Source organism: Mytilus galloprovincialis, chromosome 8, assembly GCF_965363235.1.
Source record: "Mytilus galloprovincialis chromosome 8, xbMytGall1.hap1.1, whole genome shotgun sequence".
In the NCBI taxonomy this organism is placed as follows: domain Eukaryota; kingdom Metazoa; phylum Mollusca; class Bivalvia; order Mytilida; family Mytilidae; genus Mytilus; species Mytilus galloprovincialis.
In genome coordinates, this window is record NC_134845.1 from 52,737,865 (window position 1) to 52,757,513 (window position 19,649).

General features: G+C 30.9%; 1 protein-coding gene across 1 annotated transcript; it reads right to left on the bottom strand.

Annotated features, from left to right (window-relative positions):
• Positions 1 to 5,609: 5,609 nt before the first annotated feature.
• On the bottom strand, positions 5,610 to 15,573 carry LOC143042191 (uncharacterized). The gene is made up of 12 exons (XM_076214460.1): positions 15,450 to 15,573; positions 14,190 to 14,396; positions 13,120 to 13,284; positions 12,597 to 12,659; positions 11,474 to 11,674; positions 10,996 to 11,160; positions 10,140 to 10,205; positions 9,452 to 9,661; positions 8,459 to 8,623; positions 7,754 to 7,825; positions 6,705 to 6,801; positions 5,610 to 5,997 (listed from the first exon to the last, which is right to left on the bottom strand). Exons 1-12 carry the CDS (start codon positions 15,505 to 15,507, stop codon positions 5,751 to 5,753), a joined length of 1,716 nt encoding a protein of 571 aa, XP_076070575.1. The 5' UTR covers positions 15,508 to 15,573; the 3' UTR covers positions 5,610 to 5,750.
• Positions 15,574 to 19,649: the final 4,076 nt, after the last annotated feature.

Consider the following 19,649-nt stretch of genomic DNA (forward strand, 5'->3'; position numbering starts at 1 on the left):
AAAGACGATAACCTTTAGACAAAGGTGAAAAAAAATTGTATTAATCAGATAAAATTGTTATTATATCTTTCTTATTCAATAAGCTGTGAAACCGATGATTCTCATAAATATATCATAGTAAAATAAACGTACCGTTGTGTTTACAGTAGGTCTGGCAACATTGTAGTTTGAAGTCTGAATCATGGGAAATAGTTAAAACAGAGAAATCAGGTTTAAAAAATCTGCTTATGCAAATCATCACTGATTAATTGTTTGTTTTTGGATTTATTTGAACTACTTTTTGTTTATAGTTTCAAGCCCTTCTGCTGTCGGTAGTATCTCTTATCTCAATATAAAACTAAACAGAGATTTGGTATGATTATGAATAACACATTTTACATAAAGTAACTGTAGGGGATTATTGGCAACAACACAGCCTTGAACGATGAGAAAAAACCAATTCTGATAAAAACGTTTTATATTTAATATTTTGAAAAACTACAACTGAAAGCCTCGCACGTTTTCTATAGTATTCAAAATGCAAACACTCACTTAAATATGTGTTATTAAGTGACAATACATCATCAATACATAATGATGGTACATTATACAACGTAGACAGACACATAACTAAAAATATATAACTATAGCATTGATGTATGACTTCGACGTGCTTTAATTTGCAGACCACACGTATTTGATTAATTCTTTTTAAGAATACTCAACATGATATATTAGAACGAAGTACTTTTCATTATCTGCGTAGTAGTAATGTGACACTTGTATTTGTTTTTGGTTAAAACAAAGGAATCAATCTGGTGTTTGTCCTGTACTAAACACGGAAGTCATGTCAATCAGATAATCATTGACCGTTACCACAAGTTATACAAACTGTCAATAGTTTACAAAATCAAAATTTTGTTTTAAGTGTGCAATTTAATATTCAAGGTTTATAATATTAAAGATTTTTTTCTTCGCGTTGTCAATATGTTTTACGGTTTTAAAATTTGACGCAAATAACAACGATTTTAATCAGCTATTTAATTTATATTATGATACGTGTTCAAACATTTTTTAAACTTTCTATATAAATACATTTTCCTTCTTTGAATACTTCTTGAGTTTAGTTTATTTAATTTCCAAGGGGATATACAGATCAAATAAAATAAGAAAAACAATATATCTATATATATTTTTATCAACGAAAACCACAACATTTAAAGGTAGGAGGGTATCACAACATTAGCATCATTGTGCTAACGTTTTTATCCTTAACAGGACTTACTAAGATATGTAACGTTAACACCAGTAGGTGTGACGTCCCTTTATTTTTGTGTATAAATTGCGTAATTCATTGACGTAGTTAGCTAAGCTTTGTATGTCTGAATAAAGCGATTCTCTATCATATAGATAGTATGTATATGTTGTCCTCTATTCACAAAGACATTGATAGAATGTGATACATAAAGACATGAATATTACTTGGTCATACACCATGAGCTGTAATGTGATTATACATGGTTGTATAAGCGCAACTATTCATCATTATCTTAGTATTTTATTTCGTTTGAAATTGAGTTTTTATCGTTTGCTTTTTGAAGTTATTATTTATAGAGGGGACCTAGTAACGCTAGTTCTGATGCTGGTTCTGCAACAGTATGTACTATTTATAAATTTGAATTGAGATGCATAAGGCACGATGACATTTTTTAAGGTTTTCACGGGTGAGGTTTAATGGTACTATATAAAGTTTGGCATTCAATGTATACGAATCGAACGTGCTTGCAGTTACGTCAAATTGAAGTTGGTCACATTGGTATATATGCAGTTGCTTCTATGTTTATTGTACGTACAGAAGTTGGAGGTATTAGCAGAGGAAAAAGAAAAGATGCGAAAGAGGAACAATGTTATAGGCATGTATTTATATGCTGTTTTACCAGAAGAAATCTGTATAATAAAGTAAAATAAAGTATTGTATCGCATGGGAAATAATATGTTACTACGAGTAACTCAACCTATATATGTGTTTGTCTTGTTTATAGCCTATTGAACTTAGAGAGATTAAATGCTTTGAATTCACACGAACAGGGCGAGGGAGAATTTAAAATGTGTCTTGTATTTGTTATATACCGTTTTCTGATGGGAACAATTATTTATGTCTTTCTTCATGCAGTTACAGTAATATTTTCATTGCGTATGGATATTACTTTTTAAGGTGTATATATCTAGATTAATTAGTGAGCTTTATTTCACATTCTTAATGAGCCATAGGACGTATTAAAACCTTAACGCATTAGGAACGAATACACGTATTCCACTTTAGGGTGGTCGGTGATTCATTATATTAAATTTTGCAAATCATTATAAACAAACATTTTTTGGACGGTATATAAGTCAGATGATGCATATTTTAAAAACACACCACGGGTTGTGTCAGGATTGATCAGTGTCTTCTACGACAAGAAAAACCTTAAACTATGTATTATCTATAACATAATCAACCGAACCATGATCATTCTCATCTATGAAAGTACGTATCATGGAGAAAATTTACCACCACATTACCAGCCCTACATAGTACTCCTTTCGGAACGAACATGTCTGGATAAAAAAAACCAAGGTACTGCAATGTCATATGGTTTCAAAATCAACATCAAAGTCGGAATGTGTCAAGTCTGGTCTTCAATTTTGGAAATATAACGACTTATACAATTCAACTTTAAGACCTAATGATAGTCAAGGGCAAAAACATTGCAATCGGTCTGAAATAAAGTCTCCCAAATCTACCACTGCATTCTTCCGGTAGGTTTAAATTACATTAAAATTAAACTAGTTGAGATATGTACTTGACTCTATCATACAGACTGGTCAGTATAGATTTTTCCATCTTTTACAGTAAGATAGGAACCTTCACATGAGAAAAAGAGAAACCCCATTCCTGATCAGTTTACAAATAAAAGAATTGAACATCAACAACGTTCTACATCACAAGGGAGTTACATATAAAATTAACTTTTATTGCAATTCAGTCTGCCACTATTGTTTCCCACGTTAAATCAACACTATTGCACCTGAATTATATAACTATTAGCAAGTAATGCAGGACCTTGATTTGTAGAACAAAACCTCAAAACCCTCTGATATGTGGCCGTTCTTACTCGTTGTATAATCCCAGCCCCTCTGGCAGAATGAATTATTCACAGGGATCCAGACATAATGGAACATGAACATTTCGAAAAGGTGATATGTAATGGTCCAAAGTTTAGAGAACCTCAACACATGAAGTTAGAACTGCAATAAGGTATTGAGAACGATGAGAACTACGCTGGATTATTGGTTGAACAATAAGAAGTTATACTGGACACAAGAATCGGTAATACAATCAGGTCTCGGATAAAATGTCAAATGAAGTGCGTTTTCAGCAATCAAAATATTGTGAAATGTCTAAATGTCTATCATTTTTTCACCCTTTCCCTATCCTTAGTCAGGAGTCTGTAATTCAGTTGTTGTCGTTTGTTTTTGTGTAAGATATTTGTTTTTGTTCATTTTCTAATTTAAATAAGGCTGTTTGTTTTCTCCTTTGAATTGATTGACATTTTCAAATCGGGGCCTTTTATAGCTGACTATGCGGTATGGGCTTTGTTCATTGTTGAAGACTGTACGGTGACCTATAGTTGTTAATGTCTGTTTCATTTTAGTCTCCTGTGGACAGTTGTCTCATTTGCAATCATATCGCATGTTCCTTTTTTTTTATATGTTGTTGTTTCTACGGGCAAACTTGAAAAATACTGTCTTTGTGTGTACATCGTACTTCTACGAGTGTTTTGAAAAAGCGTTTGGAATAAATGATTATTCAGGTAATCCAGCACATAAATCATATCATTTGACAAGAATTACATTGTGGTGTATCATAATCATGGCTTAAATGCAAATTACATTGAACAGCAAATTGGACTAAAGAATACCTTCGATACACAAAATACCGTAATAATAACCATACATAGCAGACTCATTTTAGTGTTGAATGAAAGAATTGTTCAGTTAATTGATAACGAGAGTAAAAGAGGGTCTTCAGAAAAACTGAAAACTGTTTAACAGCGTAGGGGTATTAACCATATGTGAATTCTAAAAAACAGTTTCTTATTAACAATATATAATTGAATTAGAGATAGAGTTGTTCTACAAATTGGCTGCATTCCTATGGGAACGAACTATGCGTGTCTCCTTGACGACCTCTTCTTATTTCTCTATGAGTGTCTGAGCAGAAAGCATTCACTACATAAAGAAATGCATGTCCCTAATCAAGAAAATGATATTTGTTGTTGTATTCGTTTGATTTGTTTGATGTTCTAATTTGCAATTTGAGGGTTCGGTATTTTGTTAGATTTGATCACGTTGATGATATTACATTAAAAGAAAGAATTACATGATAGATATAGGAAGATGTGGCGTGAGTGCCAATGAGACAACTTGCCATCCAAATAACAATAAAAAAAGTAAACCATTATAGGTCAATGTACGGCCTTCAACACAGAGCATTGGCTTACACCGAACAACAAGATATAAAGGGCCCCACAATTACTAGTGCAAAACCATTCAAACGGGAAATGAGTAAAGATTCAAATAAAGGATATAAGTATACATAGGCTCATGATAACACCATTAAACTTTGGAAAGTACAGGAATGACCTTAATTTGTCCACAACCCACGTCAGTAAATGCCATTTTTAACATTAATAAAAACTATGATTTAGTGAGAAATCCCTTAAAAATAATTCTCAATGCATCTTTCAAAAATGAAACAACAGTCCACAGCTAATAATTTTATGGTGCTTAGGGACGCGTTTTTCAGGCTTTAGTATGCAGTCGCTGCATGTATGATGCGACTTAGAAACCGTTTAAAATTTGAATGTTGAACTACTACTTGTAGTAAATTTTGTTCTCAATCGATAATCATTGTCATTTTTTAGATGTGATGTTGAGTTGTTATGCAACAGTCCGTATCTATGAATGTTGAAGTTTTTCTTAGTTTTTTATTTTCATTCGTGTTTTTGTTGTTTCGTTGTTTTCTTCTTGTAGTTGATGCGTTTCCCTGTGTTGTAGTTTGTAACCAGAATTTACTTTCACTCAATAGATATATGAACAACGGTATACTGCTGTTGCCATTTTTTAGTTATAAGGAAGCTGTAGTTCTACCTTATGTATTACGTGTCCAATTAGATATAATTGTTTTAATCAATTTTTAGTTTAACGATCATGTTTTTCTTCCCTCTCTTTAAATTTTTTTATATACAACCGTCATGCACGCGAGTTTATTAAACAAGATATCAAACTAGATTTAATCAAATACTTTCATTTTTAAAAAGTCAGTGCTCAGTCAGAAATATGACATTTGTTATCGATCTACTTTGTAAGGTGCTTTTGTAAACGAACGAATAATATATTGTGTTCGGCGTACTAAGTACCAATTGATGCATTAGTGTGTGAAACTATTATAAGCATACATTAAACTAGGAATAAGAGCGAAAGATATATCTTGAAAAAAATTTTGCATATCCCCCCCCCCCCCAAAAAAAAAAATAAAATAAAAAAACAAAACAAACAAATAAATAAAAGCACAATTTTTTTGAAAACAATGTGCTGCAAAACAACTCAAACAAGTGTCTAAACAGTATTGAAATCGGAACCAAGTAAATAATATGTACAACATCATCTTGAAAAATATACATGCAAGTTTTCATGATTATAAACAAAAGTTATCTCTGTCTTTACTACAATTTATTAGGTCGTATAGTTTTGAATCCTTCAGCATTATGCTTTTCAAATAATTTTAAATTAGTAGTCGTATCTTTCAGACCTAAAAAGCTGGTACTTTTTGGGGGTAGTGAACCACTTATTTCTTTGTCCGTCCACTGGTTATTAGTGTTGGCTACTTTTTCTGTTTTCACTTCTCCATTAATAGGCTGAACCTTGTAAATGCTACCTGAGCGTTTTGGAGAAGATTTTGGTACACGCAATCTTAAAAATAAAAAAATAGAAAATAAAAAAAACCACTTTTATTTTTGTTATTGTTTAACCACAAAATAACAAAATAAAAATTAGCATTTTTTTTTAGTTCCGTGAATATTAAAAAAATCATTTAGAAAAAAGACTAACTTAATTATTATGCGAGGACCGATTATTTTTTTATTAATACAAACATAATTAAAAGTTGTTCAACTTTAATGTTAACGAGAAACCAAAGCAAAAACAACATAACAGAAACTAACGTATGCCAGAAGATACGACACGTATTACTCGAGCTACTTGTATCAATAAAACAGGAATTGTTGTTGGGAATAAAATCCAATGATCTGTGAGCAAAATATCACATCAGCCTAAACAATATATTCAAACGGGTTACCATCATGATGATGATTAAAGTTAAAGACCATATCAAAATGGTAAAAATGTATATGTTTTTATTAACCGATTTTGATTGAAAAATAAGTAAGATGTTTTCAAGACAAACTACTTTCGATTTAATTATGTTTAGATACTGATTTGTAAACATTACTTATCTATTGTATGAAATTATACCATTTTTATGGAAGGTTAAAGCATCAATTCATTTAAAAATTTGACTTTCGAATAACATTTCCATAGTTCGTGTTTTTATTAACAAAAAGTGTTTAAAATCTTAAAGAAATACATGAACTAAAGTTTTTTTGTGTCATCAAACTTACCTTAAAATGAGAATAGTAAACAATATTGTTGAAAGCACTGCAAGCATAGCCACAATTACCCATATATACGGTTTATCTTCTTTTTCATGCTCATCACCTATTAAAGCACAGAACGACACTTGAAAGCAAATTAACTTGAGAAAGATATAGATCATTTTCAAAGATTCACCCTCAATCGTATCATGAACACATGTAAAATAAAGTGGTATCACTCGCGCACATTAATAACTTTATACGATTTTGGTAAGATTCAGTTATCTGTGCAGCCAATAACAATTATAATTCAAAACATCTTTTATTGTGTTATACTTTGTAAGATCTATCGTACTGCAGTTGTACTTCGTCACAGCTCGTTTTACTTATTAAAATGTACATTTACATGAGTTGCTTAAATCTTTATTTTGAAAGGAGAAGTGAACAAGGTAGACATGGAAGATAACTAGCTGCCAGATAACTGCGAGGACTCTCATATCTGTGCATTGTGTCTTTTTGTGTCGGGATGTATAAGTAACCGGCCACGTCCACTTGTAATTTGCCCATCTAATGAGCTTAGCCTTTTTCAACTGATTTTTATAGTTAGTTCTTATGTTGTCCTGTTATACCACTGTTCCAGGTTAGAGGGGTTGGGTTCCTGCTAACATGTTAAACCCCGCCACATTATTTATGTGTGCCTGTCCCAAGTCAGAAGCCTGTAGTTCAGGGGTTGTCGTTTGTTTATGTGTTACATATTTGTTTTTAGTTCATATTTTTATATAAATAAGGCCGTTAGTTTTCTAGTTTAAATTGTTTTACATTGTCTTAACAAAGCCTTTTATAGCTGACTATGCGGTATGGGCTTTGCTCTTTGTTGAAGGCCGTACGGTAATTGTTAAAGTCTGAGTCATTTTGGTCTCTTGTGGACAGTTGTCTCATTGTCAATCATACCACATCTTATTTTGTCATCATAATAGTTTTTGATTGAAAAGTGATCGATCAAATCCAGTTATCTTAACATCACATGGCATTAACGTACATACCATGATAAATTAGAATTGGTATATGGAACATACCTTCTTTTGGCCGAGGTTTTCCTGGAGGATGTCCTGTGGTTGTAATTGTAGTATCAGGGACGGGTAGAGTACCTAAAAAGTTTAAATAACGTATCAGAAATAAAGGACAAAAAATCACTAGAAATTGTCTCATCAATAGAAAGATCTAATCATGTTGAACAGACCCAACCTAATTGAACATGTTTAATGAAGACAACGGTAGAAATAGGCGATGCACAATAGCATAAGGTTACAAAATAAATTAAGTTTTGCACTGATTGAGGAAATAACATACCAGTAGAATTAAGGTACATGTGACATAAAGTGTGCCTAAGCATATTGAAGATGAAAATATATAAATGGCATTGTTAGGTTGTTTTCGTCTACGACAATGAATATATAATCACGAAAAATATTATCATTTTAGATTGTGATCAATAAAGTTGTTACCATGGTAGGGATACAGAGGGATAGTACACTAGCATATGGCGACTTTGATAGACTAGAATTCTTGTTTAATTTTATTTGAAAGTATTAAAAAAAAACAAGTGACAACAACAAAACGTGTAACTTGTTCTCACACATCTTCGACTGTTGATTTTATTTTGGTATTGATGACGACCATATTACTACTGGGATACTATACTTCTTATGATGTGGCTTATTAGTAAACGCAATTTCTGACTAGAAGTACACAACAAAATTTTCTATAAAATATTATCATACCAAAGCAATATGCTGATTTGTCAACATCCAGCTGTGTTAAATGATAGGTTCTATAGCTACCACAATTTCGAACTTTTATGTCAACCATCTGGTCACAAATACTGGATATTCCTGATCTACAAACTTTTCTATCGACCGTCATATCAGAAACATCCGGTATATTTCCTGAAACATCAATACTTTCAATTCAAATTAAACTCGATATTCACTAAATCCGATATACTTATATTATTTATGTCAAAATGTTTTCCAAATCAATTGATGAATGACACTATTTTACACATGGAGCATTAGCATGATCTTGGAGAATACTGTAACTGACTGCATAGCGTTCAGCAGTATGTTTGAAGAGTCTTTACTAGGTTGTAAACATAAGCCCACCATCATCAGGAATTGTATTATCAATTTATTTTTTTATTTCAGATGATGTTTACAAATCTACTATTTTATACCTTTGTCATTTGCTCATTTTCTGTAGGGTTCTTTTGCACATCTTAATGCAAATCTCAAATTTCTCTCCTAAATTTCAATGTTTAATGATGTATTCTCTCATTTTTCGTACGCATGTGTTTAGTTTGGTTGACTAAACTAAAAGAATATCCTTTTTTGCCTTTCAAAAGCTTTCCCAGTAGACATTTGATATTGTCTCATTTATACAAAAATTGATATATATCTCCATGTCATTACTGTTTGGCAAATTTGTACTTGTAAAACGATTATTGTGCCATAGTCTTGTGTGAATATCCTGCATTTGAAAGGCACACCTCTGGTTTCAGAGAAGAATAGATATTAATGTATAAAACCTCATAAAAAAATATTATTGATTGAGAGAATAAGGTTTGAAGTTATTGAACTGGTACATATTTTTTACATGATATCTGTCAAAAAGCATTGCTTTATTCTAGATAATTATCAATACGACATATCAAAAGGCCGTTACCATACATTGAAACAAAGAAAATTTACTCAAGTGATATATAAATCTGGACTAACCGTCCATCCACAATGGATATAAAGTACCACACTGCATCATAGACACGCTCTCATTGACTATATCATTTCCGGTTGCACTATCAATTCTATACCATCCCGATGTTATTCGACTGTCCTCTATTGCCACATCATCGGACTGCAGTGTATAGTTTGAAGACCTTTTCAATTCTCCAATAAGTACCTCGTAGTTACTGCTATGACAAGGGTCGACTAAAAAATTATATAAGATTTATATCTATATACATGTATATGCAGATTCTGGAAAAATTTTTGGAATATTTATTAATCGATATTTACTTGCTGTGAATAATCTAATGCCTTTTTTCAATTATAAAAACAATACTCAAAGTAAACCATAAAGACAAAAAACCAAAATTTATCAAAACGTCCCTTCGAGTACAGGCTTTTATAATTACGTGTTGTCTTATAGCTAGTTTTTCATGTCTGCTCTAATTTGCGATTGTCGGACAACACATACTTAAAAATGATATTGTCGAATATATATCATTGTTATTAATATGATATTTAAATATAAAATAAAAACGATTAGATTTTTTTATATGATATTTGTCTCTAGACAGAAGTAAAAATACACTTACGACTAGGAAATACCAAATGATGCTTATAAATATTTTATTTTTAATAAGTAAACTTTACATTTTTGTCCTTAAATCGACTGAATACGCACATTCACATCCAGGTGTAAACCCTCCATTGTCTGAAGTTTCTCCCACTGGACATTTAACCTCAGTACCTAACATGTATATATGTATAGCATAAAACTTAGTACAATATACACTTCTGTCAATTCAAATATTGTAGTGGCTGTTGAAAACAACCGTTGAAAGATGAAACATGTTACATGTGTAAAAAAAAAACCAACAAAGTAATAAGTTTTAATATCATTTCTTCTCACGTAATTCTACAGGCATTTAGAAATACAAGTCATTTTCATATGACCAATATTCCGGTTTAGCGGTCTTCAATGTTTGTGATTTCCTATACATTTTTAACTTTGCGCTATGTTCATTTTTTTGTATCATATACCTATTTCTGATTAATCAACTGATGTATTGTCACACCACTGGCCCAGGTAAGGGGAGGATTAAGATCCCACTAACATGCCTAACCCCACCTCATTCTGTATGTACGTGCCTGTGCCAAGTCAGGAGCCTGTATATCAGTGGTTCTCGTTCGTTGATGTTCTTTATATTTGTTTTTCGCTTTTTTTTGGTATATAAATTAAGCCGTCGTTTAATTTGTTTAAAATTTGTCAGATTGTTGCTTTTTATAGCTAACTATTCGGTATGGGCTTTGCCTATTGATGAAAACCGTACGGTAACCTATAGTTGTTACGTTATGTGCCATTGGTTCTCTTGTGAAGAGTTGTCTAATTGGCAATCCTACCCCTTTTTTTGTTTTTATATTTATTACTTTCTATTTCCTGATTTTGTCAACAATAATTTTCTAAAATACACTAATGAACAACACACAGATAAAAACAAATGTAAGCCAAAAATAATCCAAGAAATGTTATATCTCACCGAAACAGTAGGATTGGTAGCATCCACTTGTGGCTTGTAAGTTATATATGTAAAAACTCCCACAATGTTTAACCTGGATCGCATATGAACTAGTACAGCAGCCCCCGTTGAAGTTTGCAACACAGGCCGTAACATCTGCAATTTCGCCAGTAGAAGGATACGATCCTGTTACAAAAAGAGACTGAAAGATACTATGTTTTGTAATTTTGAATATGACATAAACACCCAATGGTTCGGGTTTATTCTATTGTTGATGAATTTGTAATTATTTTAACTGTTATTACACAAGTAATTATAATAAGAATTTTACTTACGTACTTACTGTAATGTAAAACCCAACATTAATATATCTTAGATCAAAAATCATCTTTCATTTGCTTCGTTTCCTCTTGATTTTATCACAGATTTCAAAACTGACATTCCTAAATCAAGTTAACACGCTATTATGATTTCATGTTTTTTTTGTGCTATTTCCTACCATTTAACCATATTGGATAAGTCGTTCCGCATCTGAATCCGTTTTCAGTACATTCTGTTGGCATCGTATTTCCTACGAGACTTATTGGACGGTACCATCCTGGAGTCAGCCGATTGTCACACAAATTGGCATTTATTGTATTATTAACTGATCGCTGCCAATTATCTAAAGTTTGATAATTTTCTTCCAAGCAAGGATCAACTACAAAAAGTTATAGTGATATATTGGATTCTGACGTTTACATTGTAAAACATTAGTGACAACAGTAGTTAACAAATGTTTAGTTCTTATAATTCAAGTTTATATAAGCTTAAGTGAAACAAAATATAGCCGGTAATTTAAAGACCATTTGTCTCGAAAGCATAAGCGTCTATGGCTAAAGATGCCTACATGTAAACAAAGGAATCGTTTTAATATTACTGATATGCTTACTTATCTAAAATCTACATGGATATCCTCAACATATATTGACAAGTGAAACGTAAATGAAAAAAAAAACATGCACCATGCGAATTCACTCTGTCATGATATAACATTGAGGGAATTTAAAACTTTTGTGAACTAACAAATATGACGACCTTCGAGTATGATATGGTAAAAGCTACACTTTGTTATCAGGCAACACAATCCTGTCAAATGTCAATGACTATAGAGACGAAAAGAATGAGAAACACAAGATAGAATTCTTGAGATACATCAATAAATATCCCAAGATAAAACATGCATCAATAACAATACTTCAACAATTTGCAAAACGCAACATTTGATTCAAATTTGGGACAGTATATTAAACCTGTTAAGAAGCTTTACTCAGCAAACCGATTGTGCTGTCATTATTATAGAACATTAACAACACATAAAAACATAGATCATATAGAAATAAATCAGAATGATGGAATTGAAAATTTACCTTTAATAATTCTTTACCAAATTGCAAAAAAAAAAACCCATTATAAAACAATCAGAAGTTGAAAAATGTGTCTATCAGGCATGTATCAATTTTCAATTTTTAAATGTACAAAGTATGGAGGTTCCAAAAAGAATCATACAAAGTGACCGCTGGATTTTATAATCAAATAAAACAATGATGTAAATTGCATATGAAATATGTTTCACTACTTACATTGACATCCAGGTGTAAATCCGTTGTTAGATGTTTCACCAACAGGACATGGCATTTCAGCACCTAAGACAACAAAATGAATGATAAGTAAATCGTCTAACCGATTTAACTACTTAAAACCTTTGCAGTTGAGTTACCAGCGTACGGAATTAACTGAGTGTGTTTATTAAATTTATGTCAGTACGAACATTTTGATTAAAAATAAAATACATTTTCGATAATAATAAGAATTTGGTTGTTCCAAGTACTACATATCATTATGTTAGAGTACTTTTATTAAAGGAAATACAAGTGTCTTGAATAAAATGTTAGTAGCACACGGAGCAATTGAAAAATGTGTATGCCCCATTTATGGCTATTATGAATTCTGGTCTGTACGCACGTTCGTCTGTTTTTTTTTCTTCATTTGTTTCTAGTTGCCAAATTAGAGTTGGACCACAATAGAGGAAGTTGTGTACTTTAGACACTTTCTTGATCCTTATTGTTTTCAAATTAATTTTGTAATTAAAACTTCTAAACATACCAAAGCAATACGCCTGATAACATGATGACACTGGAACCAAATTGTACACCAAATATTGTGTACAGTTCTTGACCTCTATTTCATACGAATATTTACAACAATCTCCATCATAGTGTGCCGCACATGCTTGAACAGTCGCAACAACACCGGTGTTTGGATACGTTCCTAGCATAAAATAATTTAAAAAAGCAATCATGATAACGTTCTCATAAAACATTAATAAACCTAGGAAGGAAGTGCTTAGTAAAAGACAAAAAATGACCATTTTGTTCAGTAATGAGGCTGTACTTTGCAATTTTATTCCACAAAATATATTTCTTTGATGTGTTTGAGCTTTTAAATCTGACATTTGTTAACATAATTTCTGTTTTGATTTATTATTTTTGAGTTCATTTGTTTTGTGATTTTACTTTTTTGTGACAGTGTGTCAATCAGATGTTTTTACAGCTTGTAATTACACGACGTATTTCGTTCTTTTACCAGAATTCGGGGAGGTTTAAGCATATACAAAATTGCTTACCACCACGTATATCTATAATGCAAACTTAAGGTCGTTACGTTTATTTTTCCGAAAATAGTTTTGTTTTCCACGAGAAACAAGTTATATATTGTTCATTTATAGTATCCTGTTTGAGAAAAAATCTTAAAACACCATTTAATAAATACATTTTCAGCCACGGCAAGGATTGGTGTTGAAATATTGTGTATATTTTTTTATTTGCTTTTAATTTTTAAGGTTCCCCTATGTTTAAGATATGAATGAACCATAGTCATGATAGTCTCACTTAGACAAAACCAGCATGACACATTTGTATGATACCCTAAAAGGAGTGTATTCTTAATGGTATGCATAGACTGTAACGTTCACTTACTTGGTAGATAGAAAAGAGAAGAGTCGCTTTTAAAAAAAAATTTGATCGATGTTTCTTTATTTTGAAGGCATCACAGTACATTCATCAATAATAAACCTTATTTTCACATATCAATGTGTTGATTAGCTTTAAAGATTTATCAATATATATATTATATATATATGATTGATCAAATGGTATATCAAGAAAAACAAGTACCGTTCATCCATATTGAAGATGATGTCCCACACCTCATTCCACCAATAATACATTCTGTTGGCATCTGTTCTCCAGCATTGCTTATGACACGATACCAGCCAGCTTCTAAGGTATTGTCACATAAAGTCGGAGAAGAGGCAGCGTTCGCTACAGATCTAACAAACTCCTCTGGGGAATCTAGCACTATGTACGTATCACATGGATCACCTTGAAAAAAGTCGTAAGTCAATATACATTTTAATACGACCGCGGACAACGTGTCTTGTTGTTATTATCATCATTATTATAAATGCGATGCATATTGTGGTGTGCAATGTTGTACTTGTAGCAGTGTATGTCGTTTCGCAATCATTTATATCATAATAACATGTTGATACGGATATAAAAAGATGTGGTATGAGTATCAATGAGACAAGTAATCATCCAAGTCACAATTAGTAGGCGTTAAATCTTTTAAAGACAAAAGAAGGCCTAAAACACTTATCCTTTCCTAATAACGAACAACAAGCTATAAAGAACCCCCTAAAATCTAAAAACATTTTAACTGGAAAACTAAACGGCATAAACGAAAACACGTACGACAACACAAACACTGAAAAACAACTTCTGGACATTCGACAGTTGCAAACAAACGCACCAGGTTTTAACGATTTAACCAGTGCGAACCAAAATCCTAACCTTAAGTTGTGATATAAAATTACAATATAGAGAAGTCACACTATATAAAAATGTTAGTTGAAATGGCGTAACTAAATCAACACGTTTATTTACATACCTTGAACAAAATGGCATAAACTAGAATAACGTGAATTTTGTTGTGAGGAGCATATGGAATACGGAAAAACAAAACAAACTAAATTGACTTGTTGTTCAAATTATGAGAACTGAAATGATGCTAAATATTTATCAAAGGTGGCACATATTTACAATGGTGATATGGTATATACCCAAACAGTAGGTGGCGTAGCTACTCATGTTAGGACTGTTTACCAATTACCACATTATGATAATGAAATAGTTTAAAGTCAGTGTAAGGCTTTCAATAATGAACAAAAACTTTTAATTAATTAATAGTAAGTGCAAAATGCCACATAGTTTTATTTGTATACTTGTATAGGTAAACATCAGTGGCTTAATGTTATAATTACAAATATTTGCAGATTTTACATTGTTGTGCTGCTATTTAGAGTAGTTAAATAAATATCATTTTACAAACTCTGTTTTCTATATTTCACACATAAAAAATCATAAGATACTCACATTTAGTCGTTAAGAAATGAATTAAAAAAAATAAGAGTAATGTTGTGATCTTCTCCATGATATCTGTAAAATTTTGGTTGACATATCAAGTAACTGTCATTGGCTGACGCTCCGCCATTTTTATTTTACAATACTTTTCTCATTTATTTATGTCACATGTTTTTTAAACCTCCAAAGCAATAGATTATTGATTATCAAATTAAAATCTTAACAACACTGTTAATATGTTTGTTTTTATTTTCGTCGTTTTCTTTAATTGCATGTTATTAACCGTTTGTAGTGTACCTTTACATTTGGAGAGTATTATTGGTATAACGTATCATGTTCTCATCTAAAACAAACAAATCTACCATTTAAAAAATGTTTGGTTGTTTAATTTACAGAATTGAAAATGTATTAAATTATTATTACAGTCAAATAATTTGTTATTCTTAATGTTTATATTATTATGCAGGCATTTTGTTCTTTTTATATACATTTTTTTTAATATTAGATATTAAAAGATTTTTTGATACAAGACATGTAATGCATTATCCAAAATGTTTTTAAACAATGTGTTCGAAATTACAATTAGCGGTACAATTATTTCTAGACAATACATTAATTTCAACAAATAATATTTTTATATTCATCGATAATTCGTTTTAAAACATATAAATCCAAAAATTCTCATATCCGTAAATCTGCTTTCCAGACTATCATGTCAGTATCAAATCTTTTCACAAATGTAACAAGAACGTGTGCATATTTTTCTATGCTAGATGTGTTTGGGTATTTGATTTTTCAATTTGATAAGGAACGTTTTGAAAATTTTCTTGAGGGTTCGGTATTTTGTAATTTGACTTTTTTGTTTGCCCAAATTAGGTTTTACGACATGTTCATAGACCACCCAAAAAAAGAGAAAAAAAAACCCCAACAACAACGAAATAAAAAAAATTTTAAATAACAATCCAGGCAGCTCTTAGTCAAAACGCTACATACATAGCAAATTGAACATGCAAGCGCTGTTTATTTGGAGTTCAGCACTTGGCTTATTACAAAATGAATAACACGTTATTATTTAATTGGTCTCAAGCGCTTTATTGGATTATCCTTCATCAGGTAAGGGATGGACCTTTAAACCCAAACCAAATTAATGCTGACTTTATGCGCGTTAAACATTTATCGTATTAATGATTTTAAATGATTATCGAGGATGTTGTTATGTTCATCAGTTTTGTATTCAAAGATATAATATTTAAAAAAGTCTTGTATACAGTTTTGTTAAGTCTCAAATACGAACGACGTTTTATAAGAAACCACCATGTGTCTTCTAAATCTTAGGTCGCATTTACAATGTTTGAAAGGACGATTGCTTGTATTGCTTTTTATAATATCTCAGTTGTAGACGTAACATGGAGTGAGTTTTATTTGTGCATTAAACTTTTAAGATCGTGATATCGTTTCAACTTGTATTGATGTGTATGCGATTATTGAGAGTTCAAAGTTCGCAATGATACCAAACATACATCAACGTGCTCCTCTCGTATAATCAACGTTGTTTCTATTTATTTTAAAATATATTTATCTAGCTCAGTGAAAGTCTATATATAAAAATATCACTAAGGTCAAGGTATCTTCCGTGTTTAGCATGTTTGTAAATTCTCAAATTACATGTTATTTGCCAAATATGACTTTTTTTGTGTAAACCAGAGAATGATTTAAATGACAAGCATAACAAATTTAATACGATAGCATTATTCTTGAAGAAAAAAGGCCATTTAAATTTCTTTTATGTTTGTTAGTACATTCGTTATATGGCTTTCTTTTGAAAAAAAAACAAACTACAAAAATGACAGGTCGTTTATCTGATCTTTACTGACAAGTTAATGACAGTAGAAGTTCATGTAAAAATATGAAAACTTTAAGCATGTGATTAAAATGAAATGTTTGAATGAGTTCAAAATAATTCTTTTATGTAAATTAAAATAACGAAGATTGCATACAAATGCCACTCATTTTAATTCAAACCAATAAGTTTAGTAAGGTAGATTATTTTGTCTTATGCATTTTTTCTCTCACTTAGATTAGCTAAAAACATATCAATTACATAACATCGACCTTTTCAAGTATGATAGGTCCATTTAAAAATGATGAAACAAATATTGATGGATGAAGGTTAATATCCTATTTTTATATATAAATTAAACAATATCCTCAAACATAAATTTTGGGCGCAAAAAATTAGCACTATGTTCTTTTCATGACAGAAACAACGAAAGTATCTTAATTGTATTATCAAATACTAATAATTGTTTTTTGGCATAAAAAAGTTTTAGGGTAATCATTCAATGATAAATGCTATGATATTTTGTGGTCAAGCTCAAATTTAGTTTAAATGATAATAAATTATAAATCGTGTTTTGTATTGATTGCATTAGAACATGAAGAATGACAATCAAAGTTTGAGTTTTATATTAATAAATAGAAAACTGGAACATTACTGTAAATCATAAGTTAGTTTATGATAAATTGAAGGGCAAAAGTATGATTTTTTGTTGTTGTTATGAAATTCGATTTAGTTTTTCTTTTCTTATATCTTCCCTTAACTTGAAGTCCATTTTGGAAAGTTCTTTTGTCCATTATACGGTTAGGTGCGCGGACTTCTTTCAACTTATCTTCACGTTATAATTGTAACAAATCTATATCGCAAATGTAAAAAAAAAGGATGTGGTATGATTGCAAATGAGACAACTCTCCACAAGAGACCTACATGAAAGACACACAAATTAACAAATACAGCTCACCATACGGCCTTCAACAATGGGCGAAGCCCATACCGCATATTCAACTATAAGAGGCCCCTAAATGACAATGTAAAAAGAAAATGAACGGCCATATTTATGTACAAAAAAGAACGAAAAACAAAAAGATAACGCATAAATAAACGACAACCACTGAAATACAGGCTCTTGACTTGGGACACATAACGTACATAAATAATGTTGCGGGGTTAAAAATGTAAGGGGCAATAACCCTCCCTCTAATCAGGGACAGTTGTATAACAGTACAACATAAGAAAGATCTATAAAAATCAGGCTTAAGGTGGTACTAACAATACTGGGAGATAACTCTTTCAAATCAGCTTAACGTTTTGATTACGTTGTGTTGTTAAGAAAATATTAATAAGCTACTCAATGATCAAAATAAGTGTTTGTCAAACTGCTATATAACCAGTGTAATTTTTCTGATAAAACGGTTGGTTCAAAAAAAATTTAATTTTTATATTTTTATCAAAGGGTCAAATTAATACTTTGTTAAAATTTCAAGAAAATTAAACGAGCCAAATTAATTTTAGTGTTAGTGTTGGGTACCACCTTAAATCATAGAAGGAAAAAAAAGTGTGATGATTTATAAAATTATTCATTTTAATTTTAAGTCAAATATTTTTTTCACAATATTATTTAATTTTAATTTTAAGTCAAATATTTTTTTCACAATATTATTTAATTTTAATTTTAAGTCAAATATTTTTTTCACAATATTATTTCATTTTAACTTTTTCAAGCAAAAATATAAATATGCCTTTGTTTAAGGTATCTTCCGGGTTTTAAAGTGTTTATGATCGTTTATGCAAAACTTTCATGTCCTGCCAAAATATGATTACAATCGATTGATTTATTACGTTTAGGGGAACAACCCTAATACGATATAATTATTCTAAAAAAAGACACCTATCCAAACATTTAATGTTTCAGTTGTGGTTAATAACAAATTTGCTTTATTGTTGTCTATTCAATCTCTATAACAATGACAAGTGGTTTAATTTTCTATTGTTTGTCACATGTGTCACTCTTATTGTATGTTGGAGCAGCTGTTTTGATTACAGTTATCTTTCAATACAAAAGAGGAGGGAAAGATACCAAAAAGGACAGTCGAATTATCAATTGAAAAAAAAGTTTTAGGCGTGGCTAAAAAAAGTAAAACAGATAGAAACTAGCAGATCATGCATCTTATGTGGCGACTGTCGTGTTGCTCATGTTATAACGAGCCCGGTAAATAGTCTATTTTGGTATGTCAAATTCGTGAAAAGGGACTGGGATTGTAGTTATGACATTAGTCATTGTTAGCAGGCCATATTCTGTTCATACTTTGAACATCACAATTATTTTATATCTACCTGAGTGACGTCAAATACTCTACGTCAGAGTAAATGTTAAT